General features: G+C 30.7%; 2 protein-coding genes across 5 annotated transcripts in view; both read left to right on the top strand.

The window, feature by feature from the left end:
* fhod3a (formin homology 2 domain containing 3a) overlaps positions 1–16,234 on the top strand; it is a 72,914-nt gene extending 56,680 nt beyond the window's left edge. For 3 of the 4 annotated variants that reach the window (XM_051136961.1, XM_051136963.1, XM_051136964.1), the window contains 12 exons: positions 1,062–1,406; positions 1,501–2,351; positions 2,701–2,859; positions 3,882–4,064; positions 4,998–5,117; positions 5,234–5,395; positions 7,316–7,506; positions 7,626–7,830; positions 9,413–9,436; positions 11,201–11,423; positions 11,507–11,665; positions 13,830–16,234. In XM_051136961.1, coding sequence (XP_050992918.1) covers positions 1,062–1,406; positions 1,501–2,351; positions 2,701–2,859; positions 3,882–4,064; positions 4,998–5,117; positions 5,234–5,395; positions 7,316–7,506; positions 7,626–7,830; positions 9,413–9,436; positions 11,201–11,423; positions 11,507–11,665; positions 13,830–13,909 — 2,702 coding nt within the window. In that variant the 3' untranslated portion in view covers positions 13,910–16,234. The remainder of the gene's footprint in view (positions 1–1,061; positions 1,407–1,500; positions 2,352–2,700; positions 2,860–3,881; positions 4,065–4,997; positions 5,118–5,233; positions 5,396–7,315; positions 7,507–7,625; positions 7,831–9,412; positions 9,437–11,200; positions 11,424–11,506; positions 11,666–13,829) is intronic. The other variant, XM_051136962.1, reaches the window with a different exon arrangement.
* A 1,502-nt stretch (positions 16,235–17,736) lies between these two features.
* On the top strand, positions 17,737–23,719 carry LOC127181940 (glutathione S-transferase A-like). The gene is made up of 6 exons (XM_051136969.1): positions 17,737–18,003; positions 18,140–18,205; positions 20,007–20,112; positions 20,273–20,391; positions 20,803–20,891; positions 22,621–23,719. The coding sequence occupies exons 1-6, from the start codon at positions 17,836–17,838 to the stop codon at positions 22,751–22,753; spliced, it is 681 nt and encodes a 226-aa protein (XP_050992926.1). The 5' UTR covers positions 17,737–17,835; the 3' UTR covers positions 22,754–23,719.
* Positions 23,720–24,959: the final 1,240 nt, after the last annotated feature.

A 24,959-nucleotide genomic window follows, 5' to 3' on the forward strand; every position in this document is an offset into this window, starting at 1 on the left:
CATGACGAACCTGATTACAAGCACACTATACATACTATATACTGGTCTCTTCTGCTCATCAGGGCTGCATTTATTTAATCAAAAAGTAAAATTTTGAAATACTATTGCAATTTAAAATACCTTTTTTTATGTAAGTATTACATTAACATGTAATTGATTGCTGTGAATTAGAGTTGAATTTTCAGCATCATTACTCCAGTCTTGATCATTTAGAAATCATTCTATGTAAGTAAACATTTAAAGATTTTTATGTCACATAAATGCTATTCTTTTGAACTTTCTATTCATCTGTAAATTCTGAAAAAATAAAATGTACCGTTTCCATTAAAATATTTGATTTTCAACATTGATAATAGTCATAAATGTTTCTTGTTACATTTGTTTCTGTCACACAGAATGTTACAGTTTGGCATTTCAGAATGTTACATTTTGCATTTTAAAATGTCACATTTAGCCATTTCAGTATTCCGTTTCACAATTTTAGAATGTTATGATTTGTCATTTTAGAATGTTACAGTTTGGCATTTCAGAATGTTACATTTTGCATTTTAAAATGTCACATTTGGCTATTTCAGTATTACATTTCACCATTTCAGAAAGTTACATTTTGGTTTTTAGAATGTTACGGCTTGGCATTTTAGAATGTTACATTTGGGCATTTCAGAATTTTACATTTTGCATTTTAAAATGTAACATTTGGCTATTTCAGTATTACATTTCACAATTTTAGAATGTTATGATTTGTAATTTTAGAATGTTACAACTTGCCATTTCAGAATGTTACATTTTGCATTTTAAAATGTCACATTTAGCCATTTCAGTATTCCATTTGGCAATTTTAGAATGTTATGATTTGTCATTTTAGAATGTTGCAGTTTGGCATTTCAGAATGTTCACAGTAATAATTCACAATTTTGACTATTTTTGATTAAATAAATCAGCCTCGGTGAGCAAAAGAGACTCTCTCAAAACCATTAAAAGTCTTAATTATTCAAAACTTTTGAACAATGGTGTGTTATTCTGAATATGTTGATTTTAAGTCTCTACCACCTTCTCCACAGACACTAATGATCTAGAACCAGACGTGGAAGAGACTCTAGAACCTGAGGAGAAGGACGCAGAACCCAGAGAGGAACAGGACCAGGAACAGGAACAGGAAGAGGAAGTGGAGGAGATAAGTGCTAAACAGGAAGTGGGTGGAGCCGAGGAGCAGGTTGCAGAGGAAGAGGAGGGGTCTGAGCGGGAAGCACCGGATGGAGAAGCGGAAGACAGCGGGATCTTGAGCGATAAAGAACGACAGAACGAAGAAGTGAACGAGAAGGATAACTGCTCTGCCTCCAGTATATCCTCAGCTAGTAGCACTCTAGAAAGGGAAGATCGACTCACTACAGGTGGCGCAGAGACAGGTGAGAGTAATGATTACTAAATCAGAAAATATGTTGAGTATTGTTATACTGAAATTGTGTATCTGTCTTCCTTCTGTCTGTGTGTTTGCTGCAGGTCAGTGGGCTCAGAGCGTCAATGTGAATGACCAACGAAACAAGATCCTCAACAGCAAACTCTTCATGCTGGACATGCTCTACTCGCAGAGCAAAAAACCCTCAGAGGAAGACGAGGACGAAGACGAGGTGGTCGAGGACAAAGAGCAAGACGCAACTGAAAAAACTGAGGATTCATCGCAGGATGTGACATCACAGGATGAGAATGCCACTAAGAGTGAAGGAGACAAGAAAGTGGAGAACCAGAGCAACGTACGAGCGTTCGCCGAGCGCTTTGGAGACATAGTGAAGGGTCTCACCTCTCCACCAATAGAAGCGCACGAACCTCCTCCTCCTCCACCTCCACCTCCAAAAAAGGAGTCGGACTGCATTTGGGACCAGCTGATGGCGAGTCCACGGGATCTGCGCATCGGCGACATCGACTTCACCGATCTGGGAGACGAGGATGACCAGGACGTCCTGGACTCTGGGAGTTTATATAGCTCTGGTGATCTGCTTGCTCCGCCCCCTCCACCACCGCCCTGCCCCTTTAACCTCCCGGTCCCACCCCCTATGTTTGGCTGCCCTCCGCCCCCTCCTATGTTTAGCATCCGTGTGCCTCCACCCCCTCCCTGCTTCTCCAACCAGGCTCCGCCCCCTCCTCAACAGCAGGCGGAGCAACCCCCGCTCTTCCAGAAGAAGAAGAAGACCATCCGCTTATTCTGGAGTGAAGTCCGGCCCGCCGACTGGATCTACCGCAACCACAAATGCAGCCAAGAGTCGCTCTGGTCCAGACTTGATCCTATCAAACTCGACACGGCTAAACTGGAACACCTTTTTGAGAGCAAATCCAAGGAGATGCCCGTGACTAAAGTAAGCAGAAGTACCACACCATTACAGTACCATTTAGAAAACAACAAAGTTTTGCTTGATCATGAAGTTTTGTTCAGTTGTCTTTGCTAACAGCACAAAAACAAATGAATTGCTCAAAAGAAAGCGCATGAATTCATGCATTATTGGTTAGAATCAGTCACAAATGAATCCACTGAAAACAGATATTAAACGAACATCTAACTCTTATGAGTGATGGTTAAATAATGTCCTCAGTAAATGAGTGAATTCATGATTTATTGGTTTGATGCATTAATGAATTGTTTAAAAAAATAATGAATTGTCAGACTGTCATTTGTTGCGCTGATGACTGTATTTGTGTGTCAACCAGAAAACGGCAGCGGATGGGAAGCGGCAGGAGATCATCATTCTGGACTCCAAACGCAGCAACTCCATCAACATTGGTCTGACGGTTCTTCCCCCACCGCGCACCATCAAGACCGCCATACTGAACTTTGACGAGTATGCGCTCAACAAAGAGGGCATTGAGGTACAGAAACTCACACATCTGTTACATTTCACATTTCGGAATGTTACATTTGGCTATTTCTGTATGGCACATTTCACCATCTCAAAAACCGTCTCAGAATGTTACATTGCCATTTTAGAATGTAACATTTTGCCATGTTAGAATGTTACATTTTTCCATTTCAGAACGTTACATTTAACCATTTCAGAATGTTACATTTTGGCATTTAGAATGTTACATTTGGCCATTTCTGTATGTCACATTTCGCCATTTTAGAATGTTACATTTTGCCATTTCAGAATGATACATTTTGCATTTTAGAACATTACATTTGGCCATTTCTGTGTTACATTTCATCATCTTACAATGTTAAATTTTTTTCCATTTCAGAATGTTACATTTTGCTATTTTAGAATGTTACATTCTGCCATTGCAGAACACATTTTGCCTTTTGAGAACATTATATTTTGCCATTTTAGAACATTACATTTTTTCATTTCAGAATGTTTCAATGCCATATTAGAACGTTACATTTCTGTATGTCACATTTCACCATCTTAGAATGTTACATGTTGCCATTTCAGAATGATACATTTTGCATTTTAGAACATTACATTTGGCCATTTCAACATCTTAGAATGTTACATGTTGCCATTTTTAGAATGTCACACTTCGCCATTTTAGAACATTACATTTAGCCATTTCTGAATGTTACATTTTGCTTTTTTAGGATGTTACATTTGGCCATTTCCGTATGTTACATTTCCCCATCTTAGAATGTTACATTTTTTTCCATTTCAGAATGTTACATTTTGCCATTTGAGAACGTTACTTTTTGCCATTTTAGAACATTACATTTGGTCATTTCAACATTTCAGAATGTTATATTTTGCCATTTTAGAATGTTACAGTTAGTCATTTTGGACTGTTAAATTTTACCATTTTAGAATGTTACATTGTGACATTTTAAATTGTTATAATGTAACATGTTCTGTGGGAAATAATGCAGGAAACTCATTCTCATCTCTCTCTCTCTACTGTAGAAAATCCTGACGATGATTCCCACAGAGGAAGAGACGCAGAAAATCCAAGAGGCTCAGCTGGCAAATCCTGACATTCCGCTGGGCAGCGCGGAGCAGTTCCTGCTGAACCTGTCCTCCATCAGTGAGCTCTCAGCGCGCCTGCAGCTCTGGGCCTTCAAACTCGACTATGAAGCGTCAGAGAAGGTGAGCAAACGCTTAAGTCTCTCCTGCTCACCAAAGCTGCTTTTATTTGATCAAAAACACAGTAAACACAGTAAAATACTACTACAATTTAATAGTATAACAACAATGATTAAACATTTTTTCAACTCACTTAAGATGTATGAAGAGCAGACCAAACACAGGTCAGTGTTCTGAAAGTATCACAGTGTGACACTTTCATACGTATTGATATTGGACTCTGTTGATGTCCGGTTCACACACTCTCTTTACCTGCAGAGGTGAAAGTGTTAGTGAAGACGATCAGAGACCTTTAAGCACACAACATTCCCACCTCTCTCTCTCTCTATGTGAAGTTTCCAGCATTCCTCAGGTTGTGGTGTTTTATCGTTGCTCTGACGCAGGAGATGTTTTCAGTCGTCTTGATGGAGAGGAACAAAGTGTGCTACAAACAAAAGACTCAATAACCAGAAACACATTTGTTTTCTCCTTCATCTAAGGTCCTGAAGACACAGGAATGTGGATTTTCACAGATCTGTACCTGCGTATAAAACACGTCCCGTATTTCATCTGCTCAAAGTGCTGCTTCATCTTTCATGCGCTGTCAAAATTACATGGCATTTAACAGGTTAAATAATTATCAGGGTTATTGTGGTAAAACTAAAACCAAAAAAAAAAAAAAAAAAATTAATTTAAAATAAAAGTTACCTGAAACAAAACATTTAAAATTAATAATAATAAATTGAAAAATAATTAAAAATGTTTAATTAATAAAAAAATATATAGACATTTAAAAAAAACATAAATAATAAAAATGTCAAAAATATACATTAAAATTACTAAAACTTTAACAGAAAATACAAAATAAAAATGACTTTAAACTTTTAATAAAACTAATAGTAGCTGTATTCATAGTAAACAATGACAATTAATCATGCGGTGTTTGCCTTTTGACAGGAAGTGGCAGAGCCGCTACAGGACCTGAAGGAGGGCATGGATCAGCTGGAGAAGAACAAAACGCTGCGCTTCATCTTATCGACTCTGCTAGCGATCGGGAACTTCCTGAACGGCTCCAGTGTAAGATTTTAACACGACGCACACTAAAACGCTTTATTAGCAGGGTTTGAATTGACTCAGTATATTCGTGTATAATAAGCGTCTGATCTGATGACGTGACGCTGATGTTTGCGCAGGCCAAAGGCTTCGATCTGACGTATCTGGAGAAGGTTCCTGAAGTGAAGGACACGGTTCATAAGCAGTCGCTCCTGCATCACGTCTGCAGTATCGTGGTGGAGAATTTCCCCGACAGCACAGACCTGTACTCTGAGATCGGGGCCGTCACACGCTCCGCTAAGGTGACACGCAATGCACATGCATCGTCTTACTCCAAAACCATCAAAACAACAATTTTGTTATTGATAATTAATAGAAGTAATGTTAACTGTGGAAAAAATATATTTTGTAATAAATAAAATAAATATAATAAATATAAATGTGTTAATTTAGCAGATACTTTTATCCAAAGTGACTTACAATTGAAAACTACAAATATTTATTAAATAAAACGGTACGGACATTAAACAGAACTAATAATATGACACTAAAATGTCAAACTTGCAAATGAGGAATACAAATTAATTAAATAAAAGAATAATTAACATTAACAATATAGAAATGTAATTTTTTTGTTAAAAATGAACAAAATAAGAAATAAAAAACTATAGACATTAAACAAACTAATACAAATGAGAAAACCTTGCAAAGAGGAATAAAAATAATTCAGTATACTATATAGACATTAAAAATAAGTAATATAAAAACTAATAAAATAAAAACAACAATTCATTAAAAAATATATATATTTACATTTTAAAAAAACTAATAAAAATGAGAAAAACTGATGGAATAAGAAAAGTGATGAGAAAAACAAAAGAGAAATACAAATGCATTAAATAATTTTGTTACTTGAAACAAAATTAATGTTAACTGAAAAAAATTTAATGAATTAAAATAAATACCATTCAAAAAATGTATAAAAACTGTACAGACATTAAAATAACTAATAAAATGACACTAAAATGTCAAACTTGCAAATGAAGAATTCAAATTCATTAAATAAAATAAAAATGAACAACAAAAATACAGACATGTAAGTTTTTTAGTTTAAAAAATCTAACAAAATAAGAAATAAAAACTATGTGGACATTAAAAAAACTAATACAAATGAGAGAACCTTGCAAATGAGGAATGAAAATGCATTAAATAAAGAATAAAAAGTAATAAAAACTGTACACAAATGTTTATTAAATACATTTCTAAAAACTGTACAGACATTAAACATAACTAATAAAATGACACTAAAATGTCACATTTGCAAATGAGGAATACAAATTAATTAAAATTAAATTAAATTAAAATTAACATAACAACAATAGAGACATGTATTATTTATATATTTATTCATATATATATTTGTTTAAATAAAAATTAACAAATTATGAAATTAAAACTTAAAAAAAAAAACTAATACAAATGTAAAAACCTTGCAAATGAGGAATAAAATGTATTAAATAAAAGTAAAATAAAATAATAATAAAAGCAATAAAAACTGTACAGACATTAAACTAATACAAATGACAAAAACTTGCAGAGGAATAAAATATAATTAAATAAAATTATATATACGAAACAAAAATGTATAAAAAAAAATACAAAAACAAAAATGTATAAAAACTCATATTTAAAAAAAAAGAATAAAAATTAGAAAAACTGATGGAATAAGAAAAATAATGAGAAATGTTATAAAATAAAAATGAAAATAATACAAAGCTATAGACAAAAAACAAATAACAAATAAGAGAAACTTGCAAAGAGGAAAAAAAGCTATATAGATATTTAAAATAACTAATAAATGAGTGATAAAAATGCATTAAATAAAATAAAAATGAATAAAATAAAAAAGTAATAAAAACAAATGGAAACAACTTGCAAATAAGGAATAAAAAATTATTAGATAAAATAAAATTATCTAAAAACTATATAGAATTTAAAAACAAAAATAAATAACAATTAGAAAATTTGCAAATGAGGAAAAAAAAAATAAAAAATAAAAAATAAGAAGTAATTAAAACTATATAGACATTAAAAAAAAACGAATAAAAATGACAAAAACATTTACTAAGACTTGAACAAAAACTGAAATGTAATATAATATAATAATATATTACTATGAGTAACTCTGGTGCGGCGTCTGCGTTTGTGTCTTGGGTCCTCAGGTGGATTTCGACCAGCTGCAGGAGACTCTGACTCAGATGGAGTGGCGCTGCAAAGCATCATGGGACCACCTGAAAGTCATCGCAAAGCACGAGATGAAGCCGGCGCTGAAGCAGAAGATGTCGGACTTCCTGAAAGACTGCGCCGAGAGAATCATCATCCTCAAAACAGTCCACCGCAGGATCATGAACAGGTGATCAGTGAGCGACAGAGGTCAGAGGTCACGTGGTCTGATGTCCAGCAGAACAGCTGGATCAAGATTTCAGACATGATGGGAGTGAAGTTGTATTAATGGTGTTGTTTCTGTGGCAGGTTTCATTCGTTTCTGCTGTTTCTGGGTCACCCCGTGTACAGCGTTCGTGAAATCAGCGTGACTCGCTTCAGTAAACTCATCAGCGAGTTCGCTCTGGAGTACAGAACCACACGCGACCGCGTCCTCCAGCAGAAACAGAAACGCGCCGATCACAGAGAGAGAAACAAGACGCGAGGAAAGATGATCACAGACATCAGCACGCAGGTGAGATCCACACGTTCAAAACTAAAGATGGCTTTTATTATTTGACAATTATTTATTTTTATTCTACGTTTTTATGATTTTAGTTCATTAAAAAATTTGTGTTTTGTTTTGACTTTTTGAGCTGAGTTTTGCTTATTTACTGGTTTTGACTGTTTTGGATTTTTTTTTTTACATTTTTTATGATTTCAATTAATGTTTAGTATTTCATTTCATTGTTTTTATTTTAAAATGTTTTATTTTAATTTTACAATTTTGTGATTTTCATTTTTTTGGATTTTTTTTTGGAGCTAGAGTTCTCATTATTCAGTGATGTGGGCGGAGCTAGAGCTCTCATTTAGTGATGTGGGCGGGGATAGAGTTTTATATTCACTGGTTTTGACTGTTTTTGATTATTTTATTGTTTTTGACATTTTTATGATTTTTAATATTTCGTATTTCATTTTGATTGTTTTTATTTTTAAATTATTTATATTAATTTTACAATTTTGTGATTTTACATTTTTTGGATTTATTCATTATTTATTTTAATGAATTTTCAGTAAGTGTTCTATTTAGATTTTTGTAAAATTATGTTGTTGTTTTTTTTTTTTACATTTTTAGCGTTTTAACTTTTAGTATTTTGTTTTGATTGTTCATATTTTAAACAGATTTTTTTTTTATGTTGTTATGATTTTAATTGTTTTAGTAAGTATTTTATTCAGATATTGCTTTTGTTGTTAAATTATTTATTTTACATTTTTATGATTTTAATACATTTTTAGTATTTTATTTAAATTATTTATTTTAAAATTACTTATTTTACAATTTTATGATTTTAATTGATTTTTTAATGTTCATTTTGATTGTCTTTCTTTTAAAATGATAATTTTTTTATTTTCTATAATTTTTTTGTATTTTGTTGTTGTTTTTCAAAGACTTTTTTCATTTTTTTTTTCATTTTTATGATTTTAATTTATTTTAGTAAGTTTTTTATTGGCTTTATTTTAAAATCATTTATTTGTATGATTAATTTTTTATTAATTTGTTTTTGATTTTATTTAAAAAATAATTAATATTTTGTAATTTAAATAAATTGTATTAAGTGTTTTATTTATTTATTTATCTTTATTTTTATCTATATTTGATCTTTGTTTATCTTTATTTTTAATTATTTTAATGTTTAATAAATATTCTTTTTGAATACTTTTATTTTAAAATAATTTATTTTAATTGTACATTTTTAACACCCTGCCATCATTCAGTGGTGTGGGCGGAGCTAGAGTTGATCATTCAGTCATATGGGCGGAGCTAAAGTTTCCAGAGATGTAGGCGGGACTATAAATGATTATTCAGTCATGTGGGCAGAGCTAGAGTTCTGATTATTCAGTCACGTGGGCGGAGCTAGAGTTCTGATTATTCAGTCACGTGGGTGGAGCTAGAGTTCTGATTATTCAGTCACGTGGGTGGAGCTAGAGTTCTGATTATGCACTTATGTGGGCGAGGTTGATGAATATTCGTAGATCTGCTCGTATGACAATCAGACACACACTGTTTGAGACTGTAGGCGTCTGCTGATGGTTGGTTTCTATGTTTCTCACCACAGACGGATGATGAAGAGGACAGTGAGGTATGATGGTGTGCGTTTGTCTGATGGATATTAACCATTATGTTTTAATCGCTTGGAGTATCAGTGTATAACTCTGTTCAGATCTGCACGTGTGCTCGCAGGTGTGGCCTTTCTAACCTGGAAGTGCTCAGCTGTGTTTTTGTCTTGATTTCGTCTGGTTTGTGTGTGTGTGTGTCTTAGTCCTCTCAAATTTTTTTAGTAATTTAACAACACATTTACATTCATTGTTCTTTGATGTTGTTTAATGGTCATACGGTTTGCAGATAAACTAATAAAATATTAAAATATATTAAAAATTCAACAAATAAGTGTTTTATGTAGCTTTTTTATTTTTGAGTTATTTTAAATTAAATTAATTTAAATTCTTATTTACTATTTATTATAATTTAATAAACAATTAATAAAATTTTTTTTATTTATTATAATTATTATTTGTATATATTTTAGTATTTTATTTAAATTTGTTCAAATAATGTAATTATTTTAATTATTATGTATGATTTTATAATTTTTGCTAAGGATTTTATGTTTTTATTTTTGCATGATCTTATTTTTTTGTTACATTTAAATCTACGTGTTTCAAAAATATTTATTTAAATTTTATTTTTATTATTTATTTTGTTTTTAATTTGAGATTATTCATTTATTTTAATTTTACATTTTTATGATGTATTTAGATTTTAGTATTTGTTTTTGTTTTCAAATATTAATTTATTTTAATTTTTATATATTTAAATTTTAGAGCTTTATTTAGATTGTTTTTACATTTTTATGATGTCTTTTTTTAATTGATATATTTCTAGTTTTAGTAGCTTTGTAATTTTACATTTTTTTACGATTTATGAACTATTTTTATCATTATTTTACTTCAGTTGTGTTTTATTTAAATTGATGTTTTAAAATGATTTTAATTTTTATATTTTTATGATTTATTTAAATTTTAATAAGTGTTACATTTTGATTGTTTTTATTTTTTTAAATGATTCATTTATTTTAATTTGACATTTTTATGATGTATTTTAGTGGATTTTTAGTGGATTTTAGTAGATTTTAGCGTTTGTTTTTATTTTCAAATATTCATTTTAATTTTACATTTTTATATATTTAAATTTTTGTGTTTTATTTTTATTGTTTTTACATTTTTATAATGTGTGTTTTTGACACATTGTTGGTTTTAGTATTTTTTTATTTTACATTTTAATGATTTATGAACTATTTTCATCACTTCCTGAACCCCAGGGACTTTTTTTTATATTTTATTTTAATTATTTATTTATTTTTTCAAGTAATGTATTTATTTTAATTATTATTTATTTTATAATTTTTTACTAAGCATGTTTTGTATTTATTTTAACATTATTTTAATTTTATTGTATGTGTTTTAAAATTATTTATTTTAATTTTTATGATTTATTTCAATTTTAATAAGTGTTACATTTTGATTGTTTTTATTTTGAAATGTTTCATTTATTTTAGTTTGACATTTTTATGATGTATTTAGATTTTAGTGTTTGTTTATATTTTCAAACATTCATTTATTTTAATTTGACATTTTTGTATGTTTACATTTTAGTGTTTTATTTTGATTGTTTTTACATGTTTATGGTTTTAGTAATTTTGTAATTTTACATTTGAATGATTTATGAACTATTTTCATCACCTCTTGAACCCTGGTTTGGGAAACGCTGTTCTAAATGACTGTGAATATGTTCCTGTATAATCAGTTAGTGATGTGTGTGTGTGTGTGTGTGTGTGTGTGTTCAGGCGGGTCGTGTGTGTGTGAGCAGCAGCAGTGGCGGCGTCAGCAGTGTTAGTGCGGCTCCTCCCGTGGGGCCGCAGACGGAGCCGCAGGGTTTGTGTCACGCTGAAGACGCGGCCGAACACGAGCAGATGAAGGCCGTGCTGAAGGGAAGCCTGCAGAGCGCCGACAGCGACAGCGCCGGGATGACGGGCCTGAGGTTGCGCACGCGCACACGCGCCAGCAGAGGTCAGACACGCACATTACATCACTGTTTATATGTAGAAACACATTCAGATAAATCCACCAAACATCCTCATCTGTCTCTGTAGGCCGCACCGCATGGGCCGCAGCGAACGAAGAGCCCCAGTGCGCGACGGACGACGGTGCCGACGAGATCATGGAGAGAATCGTACGATCGGCCACTCAGAGTCCCAGAGAACGAGCGCAACCCCGCGAACGACGACGCTCACGCGCAAACCGCAAATCACGTACGTTTGTCTCTTGACTTTTGATTAAAAAAATGGAATTTTGTATCTCCAGTAATATGTTTTAGTAAGATGAGATTGAAATGAACCAAACATGATTGAGAGATGATCTAATAAACGTCTGGAGAATCAGATGAAGCCAAGCTGCTTTAGTTTTTATATTGACAAACAATATAAAAGGTGATTAAAATAGATTCTAAATAGATTATAAATCATAAAAATTTCATTAGATGAATATAATATAAGGTAAATAAAAAAGACAGAAACTAATAAAATAAAATGCATCATAAACATTTAAAATTTAAAATAAATAATGGTAATAATAAAAACAATTGAACTATCTAAAATTAAACACATTTAGTAAAAATTAATAAAATCATTAAAATAATTTATTTTATTTTTATATTATGAATGTTGAACAAAAAAGGTGATGAAAATAAAAAAGACAAAAACTAATAAAATAAAATTTTATGCAAACATGTTAAATTTAATTCACTGAAACAATCAAATAAAACAATCTGAAATAAAAAAAAACTGAAAATTAATAAAATCAATAAATAATTTATTTTATTTTTATGATGTTATGAATGTTTTCCAAGTGTTTTATTTTGATTGTTTTTTTTTATTTTATGATTTATTTAAATTTCAGATTTTTTTTTTTTTTTTTAGATTTTTTCCTCAGATGATTTAGTGTATCTTGAAATAGTACTAACAACAACAACAAACTGGTGATGAAAATAAACATGTTAAAAAAAAGCTATATATATATATATATATATATATATATGGTAAATAAAAAAGACCAAATCTTATAAAATAAAATACATCGCAAACATGTAACATTTAAAATAAATAATGGTAATAATAAAAACAGTTAAACAATCAAATAAAAACAAAAAAAACACATAGTGAAAATGAATAAAATCATTAAAATATTTTATTTTATTTTTATGATATAAATGTTACCTAAGTGCTTTATTTTGATTGTTTTTTTTATGATTTAGTTAAATTTCTGTGTTTTTTTAAGTTTTTTTTCCTCCTTAAAATACTACTAACAACCAAAATAATTGTGATGAAAATAAACATGTTAAAAAAATAAATAAAAATAAAAACACATAATAAAAATGAAAAAATGAATGAAAAAAAAAATATATATAATAATGATAATGTTCAAATTAATAAACACTCAGCAAAATGAATAAAAACAATTAATTAATTAAAATAAATAAATAATTTAAAAATAAATATAATCAAATAAGCATGTTAAAAAAATAAAAAGCATAACATAAAAATGTAAAAAAAAAAATCTTCAAATTAATAAAACAGTAAAATTAATAAAAAAAACAAATAATTAATTAAAATAAATAATTAGAAAATAAATATAATAAAATAAACATGTTAAATAAATAAATAAACAACATAAAAATGTAAAAAAAATAAAATAAAATAATGTTCAAATTAATAAACAGTAAAATGAATAAAAAACTAATAATTAATTAAAATAAATAAGTAATTTGAAAATAAATATAATCAAATAAACGTTAAAAAATAAATAAAACAACATAACACAAAAATGTAAAATAAATAATAATAATAATGTTCAAATTAATAAACAGTAAAATTAATAAAAAACTAATAATTAATTAAAATAAGTAATTCGAAAATAAATATAATCAAATAAACATGTTAAAAAATAAATAAACAACATAAAAATGTAAAAAATAAAATAATGTTCAAATTAAAAAACAGTAAAATTAATAAAAATCGAATATTAATATAAATAAATAATTTGAAAATAAATATCAAAGCACTTCAATAAAACATCAAAATGTTAAGTTTTAAATCAATAATTTGAAAAAAAAAAATTGAATTTAACAGTTCTATTATAACAATTTAAAAGTTCTTCATAAGTTATTCTTACGTTTACTTGATAAAATCAGTAAAGATTTGACAGCAAAAAGACACGTGAAGCAGCAGCTGAAGCTGGACGTTTGTACAATTACACTAAAAAACATTTTACTAGATAAAAAACTAAACTATCAATCAGACAGAAGGCGTGGAATAGATTGTAAGTTTTGATCTTGTTCATCATTTAGAGCCTTAAATATTCACCTATCAAATATAATAGAGTTGTTTTTGTGTGACTAATGCTAAGATTGTGTGTCAGTGAGGAGGACTCTGAAGGGCGGTCTGACCGCAGAAGAAGCTCAAGCGCTGGGATTGGACACGTCAGAGATGCCGGTGTAACGGGACGTCCCGTCCGAACCACACTGACGCTTTTGCCTTCAGCAGAACTCATCTCAGGACAACAGACTCGCCAAGATACCGCAGTAAAAACACCATTTTAATAATCAGCAAAGCTCCGCCTCCATCGCGTGTGTGTTTGATTGTAAGCCACGCCCTCTCATTACATACCCGTCTCACCAGCCAATCACAGGCCGTCACTGTGATAAATAGAATCCCTTTACAGAAGTGTGTTTAGTTCAACAAAAGATGTTTTTTTACCCCGACTGAACACTAACTCAGGGTTTGACCGTCGCTGACTTGGAATTATTTCTATTTAAAACTTCAAAACGTATGCTGAAATGTGGCTTTAAATGTTTAGTCACTCGATTCACTTTATGTTTGCATCCGTCAGATCAGCAAAACTGTGGATTATTTATTGTTAGATGCACAATATGAAGGTACAACTTTATAAGAGACACTAAATATGTTTATTTTTTAAATTCTAGATGTGGATTTCAGACAGTTAAACACATTTGAGATATACACAGACTCACACAGTGACTTTTTCATCTCAGCTGCTCACATTTACTATTTCTTTCACTATATTGCATGTTTAACCATCATAATGCATCTGTTTTGACCTGGAAGAAATGCATAATAATTTCTAAACAATGCATAGTTTTTAGACCCTCAGAATATACATGGTTTGTTTATTTTTTATTTTATTTATCTTGAAATACTTCTAACAACAACAACAACAACAAAATGGTGAAAATGAACGTAAAATAAAAGTATGTTAAAGAAGAAAAAACAAAAACTAATGAAATAAACATGTCAAATTTAAAATAAATAACGGTAATAATAAAAACAATTAAACAGTCAAATAAAAACCATCTAAAATACAAAAACACTTAGTGAAAATATTAAAATCATCAAAATAATTTATTTTATTTTTATGATATCATGAATGTGCTTTATTTGATTTTTTTTTTTTTTTTTTGGTTTATTTATTTTACTTTTTCAGATGCGTTTCATGTTCGGGTCATTTTTGACCCGGGCTTGTGTGGAGCTCCATTAGATGTCAAAAATACTTTTGTAAAATTATCTATGCAGTTATATTAGTGATAAAAAAATTCTGTTAAATTCTCCATATCTCACACACTTTTAGACTAAATTTGAACCATTGCAGCAGGAAAAACAGACCATTTTAAAGCTGAAAGTGAATGTTTATGCAAATAAAAGAATTTATTTTGACTGAAAACTTTGAGAAATATTTGTTGTTTTGATAGAAATAACTATAAATATGTTTTTGAGCAATCATGAATTATAAATTTAAATTCCATTCATTCCAGTGGGGGTAATACTGATAATTCTCAAATGATATGTTCTTATAAATTTCACACAATGATATTTTCAAGTGAAATTTCTTGTCAACATTGACAAAAATATCTAGATATTTTGCATCTTAGTTTTTTTGGTCTGGTCCGTGTGTAATTTGAAATTTAAATAAAAAAAATCTTTTTTTTTTAAATTAATAATTAAAGGGTAAATGTGGTGATAATGTTCAAAACACTGATTTTTTCCCCCACATTCACTCATTAATATGACTGTTTAATAAAATGATTATTTGCATGAGAATAATATCAGATTTTGAATGCATCATGAGGGTTAAATGACACATATAATACTGGTGTTTCTTGTTTTGGTTCTTTAAGCATCAGAGACATTTGAGTATTTTATAGCAGATTTCAATGTGCCTTTGACACAGAAGGAACTAGAATAACAAAGTAATGGACTGTAAGTCACTCATTCATGTTTCTGAGATGTTTCACATGCATTTACTTTCCGTTTGTGAGTTTTGTGTCGGTTCATGCTGTCGTGAGAGCTACGTTGCACCTTAACGTCCATTATTATTATTATGGGAAAGCGACTTTTATGAACAAGTAAGGATTTGTATGAACTCTACATCAGACGCGTTCTGTCTCCAAAACGTATTCTAAATGTACAAAATGGTGAAAGTATTTTTGAAGACTGTAAATGTTAATGCCCTGTTGTTTTCTTTTGTAATTTCTGTAGATTTGGTGTCTGATAGTTATTGTTTTTTTCTGTACATGTTAATTTAAGAAAGACAACCGAAGCCATAAACGCCACGCACAGCAGCAGTTAAGACTAGTTTAGTTTACAGTGTTTGAACAGAGACTTGTGTTTGGTTTTACTTGCCTTTTCTTTCTTTCAACACATGGAATCTGAACTCATTTTGCAGAATTGAAGCCTTGTACGGTTACATTTTTCACTTTGATCTGCATGTGTCACACCCTGCAATAAAACCCTTTCTGAAGTAAGACAGCTGGCGCCGTGTGATTGGATCTGTGTTTCTGACACCTGTAGAGAGTAATAAATGTATTGCAGTGTTAATCGATCAAAAACTAAATAGGCCATTGAATGCATATGAATATTTTTATATGAATGCATGTTTTTGTTTGTAACCTAAAGGTTGTGGGTTCAAGTCCCAGGTCCATACCACGACTGAGGTGAGACCCTTGAGCAAGGCACCGATCTCCCAACTGCTCCCCGGGCGCCGCAGCGATAGCAATATGGCTGCCCACTGCTCCGGGTGTGTGTGCACTTGGATGGGTTAAATACACGGCACAAATTCCAAGTATGGGTCACCATACTTGGCCACACATCACGTCTTTTCCTTTCCTTATTATTTGTTTTCTGTTTTATTTATATATATTTTTTTTTATTTTAATTTATTTATTATTATTGTTATTTTTTTATTTTATTGTTTTATTTTTATTATTTTTCTATTTTATATACCTTTTATTTTATGCATTTTTATTTTTAATTTTATTTAAATTTATTGTTATTGTTATTTTTATTTATTTTGTATATGTCTATTTTTAAAAATGTTTTATTTGTCTTTTTACTATTTTTATTTTATTGGTTATTTTTTAAATATTTTTTATTTGTTATTATTAGTGTATATTTATTTCTCATATTTTTATTTCATTTATAGTATTGTTTATTTATTTGTTTGCTTATTTCCTTTATTTATTTATTTTTCATTTATTCTGTTTTTTAGTTTTTTATTCTTTTATTTAGCTGTTTTTATTTTTATTTATTTTTCATTAATTCATTTGTTTCCATTATTGTTTATTTCCCTTTTTATTTATGATTTTGGTTTTTTTTTCTTTTTAATTTTATATTGTTATTTATTTTCATTTTTATTTGATTAGATTATTTAATTGTTTTGTTTATTTTCATTTTTATTTATTGTTATTTAGTGTTTTTATTTTTAAATTATTTTATTTAAATTTTATTAGTATTATTTTTTTATTTTCTTTATTCATTTATTTTTCTTTGTTTTTGTGTTTTTTATTTGTAATTATTATTAGTTGTTTTTTTATTATTTACATTTATTTTTCATTCATTATATTTTATTGGTTTCCGTTATTTATTATTGTTTATTTTCCTTTTTTTATTAATGATATTGTCTTTATTTTATTTTATTTTCAGTATTTTTTTTTTTGTCATTTTACTATTTTTGTTTTATTGGTTATTTTTAAAATATTTTTTAATTTATTATTTTTAGTGTATATTTATTTCTTTTTTTTTTTCATTTTTACTTATCACTTAGTAGTTTATTTGTAATTATTTATTTTATTTATTTATACTTTGTTATTATTATTTATTAATTTCTTCAAAAGGATATTTCTTCATTGATACAACCCTCTAATACCACTGTTCAGTATTGCTATGGTATTGTTCCCATTCAAAACAGAAGCCGTAATTCCATTTCCGGCCAGCAGATGGCGTATCCCCGCCCCCCTCAGTGGACGCGCTTATAGGCGTTTGTCAGATTCACCGTGGCGCACTAAAATCTGCGGTCTGTTCTGCACAGTGCGCACAGTCTTATTTCCTAATTAAGCGTGATATTAGCGGTCATGGCGCAGAACATAATGCTGTACTGGACCTCCGGTTCTCCGCCGTGCTGGAGAGTCATGATCGCGCTGGAGGAGAAGCTGCTGCAGGGATACAAACAAAAACACTTGTCCTTTGAAAAGAACGAACACAAGTGTGAAGAAGTGAAAGCTCTCAATCCCAGAGGCCAGGTGCGTTCAAATGCATTACAGACTCGTGTTGTTTATGATTTCATATGATTGCATTGAGCTTCCACTATGTATGCAGTTATAATTCAGCGACAGAACAGTTTACAAACTTTTTTTAATATTGCACTTTTATTTGCAGGTCCCGACTTTCAAGCACGGGGACATCGTCGTGAACGAGTCGTTTGCCGCGTGTCTGTACCTGGAGGTAAAACACACGAGGGGCGTGGCATTTGACAGAGGGGCGTGTTACGTGATTCAGATATTTATAAACCGTTACGGGTGCTTTATAATATAAATCAGTGTCCCGTCACGCAATTCAAACATGTTATATTCTTATAAATCAGAAGATGGTCAGTCTGTAATCAACTCACTAGATAAAAATAAATAAAAAGGTACATTTTTGGTTCCCAAAGGAAAATTTTCTTAACGGAAATAGAACGTTAGTTTTAAGTCAAATAACAATTACTTGACTTTAAGTATGGATGTCAGTACATTCATTTCTTACCACAAAAGTGTAGTTTGTACAGCGGAACATATTCTTCTTTGATCCGTAAACAAAAACTTCTTGATTAGCATTATGTTCTCTTCAGTTAGGCATGTCAAATTCCCCCGAAGTCATATTTACTCTGGTAACTATATTAATTTTAAATAATCATTCAATAAAGAGCTCGATAAACGAGCGAGTCAGTCAGCCAGTAAAACGAAATGACCGTTAATTTTTAAATTCCGCGGGCGCGCGGCTCTCTGTGGAAAAAAGGCGCGCAGTAAATGAAGATGAAGCAAACCCGCGAATTTGTTATTCCTCTATGCTTAACCCTGTCTCAGTATTATAATATAAATAGCGTTTTGATTGATCTAATTTCTGTATTTCTGTAAATGCTGTATAAACGATTTTCAGGGCTGTGTAAAAGCAAAAGAATACCCTTAAATATAAAATAGCTTTAAAGGGACTTTGGTATAGGTCATTACACAAAAACATCAATTCATTGGAAAGATGAATTAGAGAATAACCATTAGGGAATGTTCTGAATAAGTGATTTTTAGGTTATAAATAAATGCAACGTTCTGGGAATGTTATTTTATGGCTGCAAAAAATAGAACCTAAAAACTAATGTTTAGAGGAGAGTTCTGTGTTTGCTGGGTTGCGACTTTTTAGCTTACATTTTTTATATTTCATGGTGGAAATAGTCTTTATTATAATAACAACACATTAATAAACAATGATTGTAACATGTAAAGAGCGTTTTGGGGAAGTTGGTGTAAATCTGGTCTGTGCAGATTCAGTGCTAACAATCTGTTTGTAAATCATTGCATAACCGTTAGTCAGTGAAATCATCAGTCATGATCCACTTTACACAAACAGACCATTACAGGGAACATGTCAGTTTATCTGAGTCATTCAAGAACAATAAAGCTAGAGTATGTTAAAGTGCACGCGTCTCCATAAAATAAGGTCGCATATCAATAAATGTTGCATGTGAAAGTGTTTAATAAATGTGTGATTACTTCCTTATTGCCGAATGTGTTTTATTTAGGGCACTCTGCACAAGTAATCAAGAACAGGAAACGGTAATATTTCAGTGTTTTTGCATTCATTCGCAAGACTTTTGCGTTCTCTGAAAAACTTTTGCATGCAAAAAAAAAGCAAAATATTCGTAAAACCCATTAAGATAATCTAATCTATCTCATGTTTTTCTGTTACTGTGTCAGTTTAGGGTCTGTTATACATGAAGATGATGAAAAAATCTACAATGAATTTGTTGTCCCGTTTTGTCCCAGTCTTAATGTATTTGAGATTCTGACTCTATATTGCTTGATGTGAGAAGGTTTGGTTCATTTAAGTTACACATGGACATAATTTACTTCAAAAACCTTGAAAAATATCAAATAAACATGTCAGAAAAGTAATACTAATTTATTTTTTTGTAATAGAGTATTAGATCCAGACACTACAGATGAGTCTCGCGTCCCAGACTGATGCATGATGGTGTGTTTTTGGTTTCTAGAGCACGTTTAAGTCTCAAGGCACCCGTCTGATCCCTGATGACCCGGCTGAACAAGCGCTCGTCTACCAGCGAATATTTGAGACTGAAAACCTGCAGCAGAAATTGTGTAAGTGCCCTCAACAGTCAACAAACATACAAATGTCCACCTTCAGCTCATGCTACACATGTCTTTTTGCTGTCAAATCTTAGATTTTAATCAAGTAAACGTAAGAATAACTTTATACTATATGAAAACATATGAGCCATAAAAGCCTTTTTTTGTTCAGCTTATGTGGCTTTCTATGAGTGGTATGTTCCTGAAGGAGAGAGACTTGAATCGGCTCTGAAGAGGAATAAAGAGAATTTAATCACCGAGCTCAAACTGTGGGAGGGATATTTGGAGAAGGTTGGGTTTTAATGATATTTATTGATCGTATAAATCATGACTTTATTATTCAAATTTACAGTCTCATTGTGAATGACTCATCAGTATTATTCTTTTCATCTAAATATAATCACTTAGTTATTGTTTTAGGTGACTTTTGCAATTAATTGCAACTTTAAATCTTATCAGTAAAATGAGTAGAGTTATGGAGGGTGAACTTGACCTTTAGGCTTTGGTCCAAAAGTCTCCTCAGAAGTGCAGATGCCCCACAATCCATTGCAAACTCACTGATGAAGTCAGTTATTCACAAATCACAGAAGCAGAACGCATTATGAATGCACGTTGATTGCACTGAATGAAATCTTGTCTTTAATAGTGTATTTGTAGGGATAATAATGAATCTTCACTAACGATGAGTGATCTGTTCATCAGATGGGTAAAGGCTCGTACCTCGCTGGCAAGAACTTCACCATGGCAGATGTGGTTTGTTTTCCCGTCATTGCGTATTTACCATATCTTCAGTGAGTGAATCGCTCTGAATATAAATAATTTTTTAATGACAGGACGTTTAACCCTCATAACGCAATTGGGTCAGTTTTGACAGAAGAGATACATTAAAAAAATCTAAACAATGCAAATGAACAAAACTTTGCAGATGTTTGGAGACCCTCAAAATACAGATTTGGTGTTTTTTTTTTTTTCAATTATTATTTTAGAGATATAATGTGTTTTGTGTTTGGGTTATTTTTGACCCGGGTTTGTATGGAGCACAATTAGATGTCAAAAATACATTCTGTAAAATATCTATGAAGGTACACTGCCGCTAAAAAAACCTGAGTATTTATATATTAGTATATTTAGTCTTTTCTCCATATTTCTCACACATTTGGACTTTTTTTTTTTAATAAACATAAATATGTGCATATATTGATGAACCTTTGCAGCATGAAAAACTGATTACTTTTAATGTGGAAGTGAGTTCAAAGTAATATGGAAACCCGTTTCCGCCACTGAATAAAAAATAAAGAAAGGTTATTGTGATACTTTTTATCTCACAATTATGACTTTGTTTTTCAGAATTGCGTGATACAAACCCGTAATTTCAACCTTTTTTCTCAGAATTGTGAGATAAAAAGTCGCAATTGTGAATTTTAAAGTCAGAGTTGGACTTTATATCTCACAATTCTAAGAAATAAAGTCACAACGGTGTGAACATATCAGTGTTTTTTTCTCCTCAGAACTGGACTTTATCACTTATAACTGCGAGTTTATATCTCACAATTCTGAGAAAAAGAGAATTACAAGATGTAAACTCGTAATTCTGAGAAAAAAGGTCTGAATTGCAAGATGTAAACTCACAATTGCAAGAAAAAAGTCAGAATTATGAGATGTAGATGCAGTTCTGAGAAAAAAAGTTAGAATTATGAGTTTATATGACACATTTCCAAGAAAAAATGTCCAAATTGCATGATGTAAACTGACAATTGCAAGAAAAAGTAAGAATTACTTGATGTAAACTCATAATTGCGAGAAAAAACTCTGAATTGTGAGTTTCTGACACAATTCTGAGAAAACATATCAGAATTGTAAGATGTAAACTCGTCATTACAAGAAAAAAAGTCTGAATTGCAGGTTTATATGATGCAATTCTGACAAGAAAAAGGTCTGAACTGCAACATGTAAACTTACAATTGCAAGAGAAAAGTCAGAACTGCGAGTTTATATTTTACAGTTCTGAGAAAAAAAGTCGCAAAGTTGCAAGAATTAAACTCACAATTGCAAAAAAAAAAAAAAAAAAGGTCAGAATTACAAGATGTAAACGGTTGCAATTTGGACATTTTTCTTGTAAACTTTACAAGATGTAAACTCACATTTGTGAGAAAAAAAGTCTGAATTGTGAGGTAAAAAGTTGCAATTACCTTTTTTATTTTTTTTATGCAGTGGCGGAAACGGGCTTTCATAAAGTAATATTTATGTTACGTTTAAGAAATAAATGTATAGGTTTCATACATTTAGATTGTTGCTGAGCAATCAGGAGTTATAAATGTAAATAAATCTCTTTGTTCCAGTGGGGTTAATATACAGACACGTGCCGAATACAATGATATTCAAATAAAATTTCTCATCAGTATTCTTTGAATGTGAAAATAGTATGCAGACGTTGAATGCGTTATGAGGGTTAATGATTGATCAATGATTGATCAGGTAAAGGTTCAGATCAGGCTGGTTTAATGTTTGCTCTGGTTTCAGCTGTCCTAAAGAGCGTTGTCCCAGACTGATGGAGTACTACGAGATGGTGAAGGACCGTCCCAGTATCAAAGCCAGCTGGCCTCCTCATTGGCTGGAGAAACCAGAGGGTCAAGACACACTCAAGAACCTGTGAAGAACATCAGGACGTCCCTAACGCCGCAACAGCATAATACCATCAGTGTGTTCAGTTTTATGAACTTGCTGTATTAAATCAGCGTTTCTCAGGGAGATTTGTACTCCTAGTGGTCCGTCATGTAATTGCAGGGGGTCATTATAAAAAAGTTTAAAGCATTTTTAAGATGCAAATATTAGCTTAAAATGCTGTTTCTACTTGATCTGAACTTCACATTAACTTTCCAATGATCTTTATTTTCAGAATTACTTTTCTACATTTTTAATGATTGTTTTCAACTGTTAATCATTTTCAAACATTTAAAGCAGGCAGGGTTAACCTTACAGTAGACTTTCAGAATCCTTCATCATTTGAATTAAGATTATGTAATTTCGTTTTAAAACAGCCACCGCAAAATCAAACTTTCGCACTTTTTAAAAAAAAAAATTGAGATCATTCTGAGGTTAAATACAAATTTGAAATCATAAGATATAGTTTAACAGCTTTGATAACTAAATAAGCGAATAAAACAGTTATTAAATAAGCACGTGTCCTATTCAGTTTTCTAAACTCCTGAAATATTGATGTTTCAAATTTTAGAGAAGTCAGTGTAATTTGGGAAATATATCAACTAAATCTGTGTGTGTGTGTGTGTGTGTGTGTGTGTGTGTGTGTGTAAAATATTAAAATTGAATTACACATTATTTCTCTGTAACAGATTAGTTACATTTATTTTTGTAACTAAATTACATAACTCCATTACATGTAACTAGTCACTTGGTAAGCATAACAGTTGCATTTTTTATTTGCTCCATACCAATTTTATGTTAGTCAAGTGTTTAAAATAATCTTCTGTAATACAATGTGACTACTTATCACAGGATGACAGAAAACATATATATATATTTGATTATATACAGTAAATGTTGATTAGCTCTGCATTAGAAATATACAAAAAAAAAAAAATAAAAAAAAAAAAAAACATAATCACTAAGGTCTGTATATTGTCTCAAAGTTTCAGTTTGCAAATATCTCTTTCATCTCTCTGTGTCAAAATGTGATCCTGGACCACAAAACCAGCCACAAGGGTCAGTTTTGTGAAACTGAGATTTCTACATCATCTGAAAGCTGAATAAATAAATTTTCCACTTATGTCTGGTTTGTAGGACAGTATTTGGCTAAGATACAACTATTTGGAAATCTGGAATCTGAGGGTGCCAAAAAAAAACCTAAGTATTGTGAAAATCGCCTTTAAAGTTGTCCAAATGAAGTTCTTAATGCATATTACTAATCAAAAATTAAGTTTTGATATATTTACAGTAGAAGATTTACAAAATATCTTCATGGAACATGATTTTTACCTAATATTCTAATGATTTCTAAAAGAAAAAGTGATCATTTTGACCCATACAATGTATTGTTGGCTATTGCTACATATACACCTGTGCTGTGCACCTTACGAGTGGTTTTGGGGTCCGGGGTCATAAATGGTCTTATTTGATTAAAAACAAACAAACAAAAAAAGAGTTTGCATCACTGAATATAGCTCGGTCATTTAACATTTCTGTTGTAAAACAGTTGAATAATATTAAATGTTTTGCATTTTGCAAATTTCTATCTTGCCTAGCTCATTTTTAACGTTAACCTGACGCTTCACGCTGAAATTCGCGCTCTGCCATTGGAACAGTAAACCCCGCCTACTTTGATTTGATTGGCAATCTCAAATATTCTGACATATTGCCGCTTAAAACGAGCACCACTGGAGTGCAGCAAATCAGTACAATAATTTCAAATATTTGGCCATTTCTGATTATTGGAGGGGACTTAAATATTTCTTAGCATTTTTTTTTTTACTGTATTATTATTTCCTCTAAAGGATATACACTACCGTTCAAAAGTTTGGGGTCAGTAAGACTTGTAATAGTCTTTAAAGAAGTCTCTTATGCTCATCAAGGCTGCATTTATTTGATTAAAAATATACAAAAAAACAAAACAAAAAAAAAACAAACAAACAAAAAAAAAAGTAATATTGCAAAATGTTTTTACAATATAAAATAATGTTTTTTATTTTAACATACTTTAAAATAGAATTTATTCCCTGTGATGAAAAGCTGAATTTTTATCAGCTGTTACTCCAGTCTTAAGTGTCACATGATCCTTCAGAAATCATTCTAATATGCGGATTTATTATTAGAATGATCAATGTTGGATAATATCAACAGTTGTG

The sequence above is a fragment of the Labeo rohita genome, chromosome 19 (assembly GCF_022985175.1).
Source record: "Labeo rohita strain BAU-BD-2019 chromosome 19, IGBB_LRoh.1.0, whole genome shotgun sequence".
Lineage (NCBI taxonomy): Eukaryota > Metazoa > Chordata > Actinopteri > Cypriniformes > Cyprinidae > Labeo > Labeo rohita.

Excerpts from the sequence above, each read along its gene's own strand:
- LOC127181940 (XM_051136969.1), top strand. The coding sequence starts at position 17,836 with ATGGCGCAGAACATAATGCTGTACTGGACCTCCGGTTCTCCGCCGTGC. Across the intron at positions 18,206-20,006 it reads CCGCGTGTCTGTACCTGGAG|AGCACGTTTAAGTCTCAAGG; the intron begins GTAAAACACACG and ends TTTGGTTTCTAG. Across the intron at positions 20,892-22,620 it reads GCGTATTTACCATATCTTCA|CTGTCCTAAAGAGCGTTGTC; the intron begins GTGAGTGAATCG and ends CTCTGGTTTCAG.